Consider the following 8,299-nt stretch of genomic DNA (forward strand, 5'->3'; position numbering starts at 1 on the left):
CATCTCCTCTCCTCTCCTCTCCTCTCCTCTTCTCTCATCTCCTCTCATCTCCTCTCCTCTCCTCTTCTCTCATCTCCTCTCCTCTCCTCTCCTCTCCTCTCCTCTCCTCTCCTCTCATCTCCATAACATAACAAAGCACAGTTCTGCATCAGTCATCTTCAAAACAACTGAAAAAGACTGGAGAATGATTTCAGAGGTTACCTTAAATGACTCGTGTAGTGTAATCTAGCAGTGTTGAAGCCAGGCGATCAAGTCTAAAAGTCTGATATCTCCAAGATGTTCTGCATCTGTTCTACTCTGCCAACAGTCACAGCAGTATCACATTCAGTAAATTGTTTCAAAGACTGTCTGAAAATACTGCTTACATATTGGCATGCCTGAATAACCAAAGACACAGAAAAAATATATAAATTTGAAGGTTGAAATTTACGTTACCCAAAACAGACATTGCCACTGTTTTACAGTTAGGTTTCACTCAAATACCACAAATGTAGTAAATAAACGGCCGTGACTGTGCTGCAGTTTCTGTTGAAAGAGAGACATCTTCTTACATAACGCAGATAATATAAGCTATAAGCTACATTAAGCATTATACTTTTTTCCCACTTGATTGGATATGGCTAATTTGTAAAAAGTGATCTTGCCAACTGAGACAGGTAATGACAGAATAAACAGAAAAAAAGGTGAACAAAAGATAAAAAGTATCAAAACATGCCAGTTTTTTAAGTTGCTGTCAAAAAATGTTGACGAAGGAGTCGCTTACAGAAATCACAGAGGGATGTTTGTCATTACACTGTCATGCATGACCAACAGGCCAGATGATACATCACACCTTAGAATTTCTCTTGTTTATTGTGCATCATATCTGTCAAATTAGCATATTTTACCCAGCTATGAAGGCTCCACCTACCCTTGATTTCTTTTTTTTTTTTTTTCAGTAGTTTATCCTGTTGGAACATTTCTAAAACGCTACTGTCCATGTGTGCATTAATGTTGCCCAGCACAATGATCCCCATTCGTCAATGTCAGCCATGGATTCGAGCAAAACTGTGATGCACCCATTTGTTAAAGCATATACTCACAATCTTTGTGGGCATGGTTGTGCAATATCCACTAATGCACTGCCAGACCCTGTTAGCTTGTGCCTCTGCAGCCCGTCCATCTGTCCCAGTGACTCTTACCCTCGAGGCAGCTGCTTGACTTGTGACAGCAGCTCATTCTTGCTGCCGGTACATCGTCACGAGGATAGCTGTGGATATGATCAAATGTATTTGAAAATGCTGTTGTTCATTACATTTCAGGAGGCGGCATTCACCTCTGCAGTCATTGTTCATACAACTGTTGCTAACCATCAATATCTATAAAAGTCTGGGTGATACATGTAACACTAAACCATTCCTTAGCAGTTTTAGTTTAACATAAGAAATCTTGAAGCCTAAGCTTTAAAAAAAAAAAAAAACTAATCAAAGACACCCATGCAAGGTATTTCCAATTCAATGCCCTCACCCTGTGTTTGCCAGAGAGCTCGAACTAAATTGCATGACAGTGTGTTTTTAATGGTGCTGCCTTCCGATAAAAAGCCAGATGTCAATGAGAGGAGAGAGGCCTTGAATGCATCTTGAGTTATTGGAAGGTTTTCATTTCTTCATTTAACTGATGTGTGAATGTGATTAAAGGGGTGTATCAAGCTACAAAACCTGCTTTCTTTTCTTAGGCCATTCATCATCTTTTAGACATTTAGCTTCTGGGTAGTGCAAGTCATTAAATCCAGAGCTCCCAGCCAGCTTTCCCCCCCCATTCTTAAATCTGAAAGGCTTTTTACTGAACCACATCTAATTGTGGGGACAGTTGTGTGTTAAGGCCTGTGGGACAGGGGTGACCTTAAAGAGAACGTGTAAGCGTTAGAGAGCGAAAGAGAGAGAGACAGAGAGCGTGTGGGTGTCAGTGAGTGTGCGCCTCCCTCTCTCTACATTGGGAAAGGCATTGATCACCAATGACACATTGAGGGCCTGACGCCATAGCACACCTATAATTCTGATAGGGAGGTATGCTTCTTTAAAAGGTCAGCCAAACCAATAAAACATCAAGTTTATGCTGTGCAAAGATTTGGGCTGTCGTTTTTTCCTGAGCTACCTTCAAAACCTGAAAGTTGGCCAAAAATGTGCCAAAACCATCAGGATTTTAGCCTGAAAAGCACCTTTTTGGGACATCTTGATTGTAAGTGTCGTCATCTCTCTCAAACAACAGAGGAGTTGGTTTGCATATAAATCTGCAAAAGGGCAGCAGATGGCAAGACATTTCAGAAAACCAAGTGTGGGGAACAAGTAGTTCATATTTCATTTACCTTTCCCTGTTCCGTGTCATGTCTTTGTCTTGTCTTGTGTCATACCCTCCTTGTGTGTGCTGTCATGTCCTTACCATGCAGCATTACATCAATATCAGCAGTCCTGGTTGAAGACGGGACTTTATCCTCTCCTGCTCTCCCATCTGTCCTATCATAATCCCTCACAGGTGACATTTAAATCAGCCTCTGCTCTTTTTAAGAAGTGTGTATGTCTGTGTGTGTCCGCATGGGTGCATGTGTCAGCACAATGCACACTGTGTCACATTAATGTATGCATTGTACTGTATGCAGCTTGTGTTTGTATGTGTGTGTGTGTGTGTGTGTGTGTGTGTGGGGGTGTGTGTTCTGGAAGCCCATGTAGCTGGCCCTGCTCTCGGTCAGAGATTATGTGAGAAGCCAAGACAAAAATTACTTTACAACAACATTTTGTTGTGTTTATACAGCAATTTAGCTAAGTTCTCTGAAACCAGTCATTGTACATGTTTTGTGAACCAAAGGGGCTTCCAGTTTAGATTGAGAGACTATCACCCTGCAAATATTCTGTAAAGGAATACAATTACGCTAAGGTTTAGCACCTATCTTGACAGAAGTAGACTATTACGCCTCCCTCTATTTTCCTATCGAACGAGTTCTGTGTGTAATGTTTTTGCCAGTATTTCTTAACAACAAAACAAAGTTGGAAGAATTAAAAGCTAAAATACTTGCAGGCGCAAGTTGTATTTACTGAGACTGATCCTGTAAAACTCATTCAGTGCACATCACTAGCTTACCATCAGCACTTACAATGTATATCACGGACTAATCTTGATGTTATTTTCATATTTATCTCTTTGTCTTTTGCAGAGCACAGAGACGAGTCCTGCCAGCAGCCTCCAGTCTCTACCCATCAGCCCTTGCAGTGAGAAGTCCCTTCCATTTAAGGTAACGTAACACACACAATTTTATGTTGCTTTCTGCATTTCCACAATACTGAAATGTGAGAGAAAAAGAGAGATGTTTACTGGGTGTTTAGTAAGTCACTTGGGCCAACATCTGGCCGAATATCACTGCCATCTGTTTTAAGTGTAAGCAACATCCACATTTTACCTTAGTGTCTCTTTAGTAAGAGAATATTTAAATCGACTTATAAAGCTGGCCAGACACTGTTTGGGTCATCAATTTTAGCCCTGATTGGTCACCCCAACTCATTTCAGAATTGGGTGAAATTTCTGCCGGATCAGTTTTCCTTTGACATGCGGTTTAATGGGTTCACAACAACTGATTAATTGCTGGACCAATCAATGATCTGGCTCTCAAAATATTAGATATTTCTGACACGCCCACAATTTTGAGCAGTTCCATGGCCTGATTGTCCTCATGGCTACTATCACAGGATCTGTAAAGTGCAGTGAGCTTGGTTTAATGTAATTGGAGTAGTATTTTACATACTGTAGGTAAAACTGTAGTCTGTAGTCTCTGTAGTCACTGCTGTGATATAAAATTGAGCAGACAGACTAGATTTGGATATATAATATGGATGCACAATGTGAGCTGCCATGTTGTGGCCAGTTGATTGATCAGTCTGATCAACAGTCTGAGCATATAAGTTTAAGGTTCTGGTCATGCATAAGATGCAATTGAGTCGGTTCTGCTTAAAATGTCATGACAAAATACAGTTTATGCCATCATTTATACGCATACAGTATTTTTGCAGAGTTGTTGTGCTTTTAAGTAGCTGCAAGTCAAACTACACACTTGGCAACATCTACTCACACAACCCTCAAATACACTGAGCCACCCAGTTCAATTAGAAGAACACAGCAGTCTGTCTGTGATCAGAAATATAAAACTGAATCTGCCTTTGATCCATGTGTCTCTTTCAGTTTTACAGGACAATTATGAGCCTTTTTTCCACACCAGCTTCAAATGAATCATAAAGAGATCAAATAGAAAGAAAGAAAGCAAGGGGGTAAGGCAGGAAGGGAGGGAGAAGAAAAGAGAAATATAAAAAAGAGAGTAGCAAAAAGAGTGATAAAAAGCAAGAGAGATGGGGATGAATCGAATGAGAAAGGGGCAAAGTGCTTTGCTTGCCTTGACAGGCCCCAGACCCCCTCTGTCAACCTAGTCCATCATAGCTGTGCGATCTAGATGAGATTTATTACTCTCTGCAGGGAGTGTGTGTGTCAGAGCTAGTGCTCACGCGTGTGTGTGTGTCTGTGTGAGCAGGGTTTAGGTTTACCAAGGGAAGGCTTTTATCAAGCTTTTCCTTGGGATTTAGTTTGGTGGCAGCGGAGTTCTTGTTAGACCGTTAGGGGAGAGGGGAGCAGTGGGGACGAGACTCCTCATACACTCATGCAGGGAAGTTCTTCAAATTTGGTACAGACACTCACTTGGACTCAAGGATGAACTGATAAGATTTTGGTGGGCAGAAGGTCAAAGTTCAAGGTTATTGTGACCTCACGAAACTTATTTTTGGCTGTAACTCAAGAATTCATACGCTAATTATGACACAAGTTAACAAAAATGTCTAATAAGGTAAAATGATGAAGTGATGACTTTTTATATCTGAAAAGTCAACTTCACTGTGATATAATGTTCTGCAAAAACTCTTTTCTGGCCATTATACGGCATTTGATTCAGGAACAGAAGGGGAGATTGTGACAATATATCACATTTGGTCAGATACTGAATTGATGACACTAATCTTGGGTGCCTGTCTTAAAACTGTGGTGACTGTAGAGATGTTCTGTGATGCTGAGTTGAAAAGCCTTCACTACATATATTATATGAGTCTGGAAAGACATCGATGTAAACTCCAACTTGACTGGTTGGCTGAGGCATAAAACCGTGAGGTGGTAATTCTAGTTAATGCCTCTGATGGTGTTTTATTGAAGTGCATTGTATTGAGAGTATTTTGCCTTCCGCCTTTCCTTCACGTGGATGTACAGATTATAAAAGCCCCCTAAAATATAGCCCAGTAAAACACAACCACAAACCAAGGCCCGGATATCTGACACAGTACCAGCAGTGTACTGCTGTGCTAAGTGTACGTGTGTGAGTGTGTGGCTTCACTTACATCTGTGTTCCAGTGTGTGTTTTACATATAAATACTGTAAGTCGGTGCAATTTATCAATGTGTCTTAGTTTATGTGCATTTATTTGTGTGTGTGCGTATGTGCGTTTGTGTGTGGGTGTGTGTCTGTGTGTGTGAGGAAGAGAGAGAGAGAGAGAGAGAGAAAAAGAGGGTGTTTGTGTGAATGTGTGCCCTCTTTATTGACCTACATGGAGTATCAGTGGCAGTTGGATGATAAGGAAAAATTAAAGATGTGGGGTGGGACACAGCAGGAAAACAGCAACTCTGGCTGAAGCTCTCTCATTGAGACAACTGGGAAAGTGGGACCTGAAGTGGTGGTTTCGTTTGGAAAAAGAGAGAGAAAATGGTCCACATCAAAAATATAAATACTCAACCCGTAACCGATAAATAATTCAAACTAAAATATCCAGTAATACAGGTGGATCTAAAGGTTGAAACATCTCTCTGTGGATAAAGCTGACAGTGCTGCCATCATAAATCCATTTATTAAAGGTTGACCATCTTTTGTCCTACAAAGTTTTGCAGCAATACAGAAATTGGTTTGAAAAGTACAGGATTCATTCTTGACATTGGAAGAACATGCTGTATCAGATACTGAAAAAGCAAGTCTCATCTCACTTCCTTGGCAGGAAAGGTTGTGTTGGAAGAAAATGTGAACATTTGAGCTCTTCGATTTTCTCACTTCATTGTGTAATATTAAGGAAGTTATGCACCAGTTTATTAAAATTTTGTATGCCAGGCCGTTTTGAGGACCAGGCACCAGCTGACATCCAAGTGTTAAGACGAACTGGACAAAATCATTGCTCATAAACATTGATTGAAAGCAAATCTCTAGGCTTCTATTCAAAATGTATGTATGCAACCTTTTTGAAAGTATTGTTTTTTCCTGTTTGGAAGCATCAATGCTTAATATCCTGAACATCTCCACACCTAACCAGGAGAGGTTTATGGTTTCTCTAAGGGAGAGACTGAGGGAGTGGAAGTGGCATAGAGACTGATATGAAGAGCAGGGAGAAGGCAGAGTTGGAGGAATTGAGGTTAGACTGGAGAACAAAACAGGTATAAGATTGCTGTGTGTGTGTGTGTATGTGTGTGTGTATATATATATATATATATATAGAGAGAGAGAGAGACAGAGAAGAGAATGAGTAAGAAGGTAGGAGGCAAAGGCTAACCTTTTGACTGAGCTGGAGGCACGGAAAAGAAACAACATAAAGATAGAGAGGCCGTATTGCATGAGGAGAAGATGAATATGAGGAAATATGTGCAGTGCTGAGAATAGGACATTGTTCTACTTGACTGTACGATAGATTGAGGAGAGAGGGGATGAGGGAGAAAGGCGGTGGGGGAAAGTGTGGAATCTATAGATGAGGTGCATACAAAAGAATTGCAATAGTTTGAGGACGTTAAGTTATAGATAACTCAGTAAAAGAGGAGAGAATGAATATAGGTGTGCAAGAGATGGAGGTGAGAGAGCAAAAAAGAGGGAAGAATCTGAGGTGGAGGGTGGTAGAGAAAGGGGGAAGGGAGGGAAAGAAGAAAAAGAGTGAGTGAGGGAGGGGCGAGAAGAAGAGAATTTGTCCTGGCACTCCAGAAAATGACTCTGTGGGTATAAAAATAATCTACGGTAGCCACCTGAGAGGCTGCAGTGTCACAGTGCGCCCTAGTTTAATTTAGACCCGATGCATGTGACATGATTTTTTACCAGATTTTGTCCCAGTTAAAGTGTTCTACTGTATTTCAGTAGACTGAAGTAAAAAAAATCTCACTCTACAGTTGTTGCCAGAGGTGTATTCAGAGCAACAATGTGTTTAAAATTAGTCTAGGACAGCAACTTTTGCACCTAATTAATTGACATTTGTGTACATTCACCTTTGTTTCAGCAGACATGAAGAACTTCTTTTTATAGTGAAGCATTTATCATTGTGTCAGATGCTGCATAATTAGAAATTAATAATGTATAATTATAATGACTGCAAATTTATTATTATAGGTCGTTCTCCACACCACGGCTACAGTATGAGAGGGTTAAAAGAATACATGTGCAAGAATATGCATCAAGATACGAGTTTCATGTTTCAATAAACACACAATCAAAATAAACAGTCAGTTACATCACATATCATCATACGCAGCGCCAAATATAGAGAACATTTACAAAATGTCATTTGGAATAAAGCAGTAACACAAAACAGGCAGCCAGACTCATCTCTCTATCTTTCTCTCCACTTTGTCTCTTTTTTTGGCTCTCTCATCTCTCAGATAACCTTTTCCCCAAACACTGTTTCTGTCTCTTGTCTGAGCCTCACACTAACAACTGGGATGGCCAGTTTCTCACGCACACTGTCACAATCTGAAGTGTATTCATGTGTGAAAGAGGGAGAGAGGTGATCAAAAGACATGTCAGGAATGTTTTTTTGTGAATTTCGTCACACACACACACACACACATATATATATATGTATATATGTGTATATATATATATATATATATATATATATATATATATATATATATATACACACACACAAAAGCTCAGGTGTCAGTTGCTCTGAACATCAAGTTTCCAGCAGCTTTTTTCTACTTTCGTAACATGCTGATGTCAGCTCATTACAGATTTCATTATAAACAAAGTGGTCCTGTTGTAATCTCCGTTGCTTGCTGTCCACTCTCATATTTCGGATCGAATTCGTGCTCGAACGTGTACAGATGGATTTGAGAAGTTGCCATTTCTAATCAGTTATGTTGCGTTACTTGGTAGTTTTACAGTTTGCTTTCCGAACCTCCACACCTGTAAGAGGATGAGGCGGTGCTCACAAGCGCTCGGTGCAGCAGCTCAGCAAACTTCTGGAAGTTGGCCAATCAGAAGAAAGTGGGCCTTT

The 8,299-nt window shown here is 40.3% G+C and overlaps 1 protein-coding gene across 1 annotated transcript in view; it reads left to right on the forward strand.

Moving 5' to 3' along the window:
- Positions 1 to 8,299, forward strand: part of ccser1 (coiled-coil serine-rich protein 1) — a 117,188-nt gene that overhangs the window by 41,744 nt on the left and 67,145 nt on the right. Inside the window, exon 8 of the mRNA XM_023395012.2 lies at positions 3,188 to 3,265. Coding sequence (XP_023250780.1) covers positions 3,188 to 3,265 — 78 coding nt within the window. The remainder of the gene's footprint in view (positions 1 to 3,187; positions 3,266 to 8,299) is intronic.

Source organism: Seriola lalandi, unplaced genomic scaffold (assembly GCF_002814215.2).
Source record: "Seriola lalandi dorsalis isolate HSWRI2012SDOR001 ecotype SW California unplaced genomic scaffold, Sedor1 jcf7180002054955, whole genome shotgun sequence".
NCBI lineage: Eukaryota > Metazoa > Chordata > Actinopteri > Carangiformes > Carangidae > Seriola > Seriola lalandi.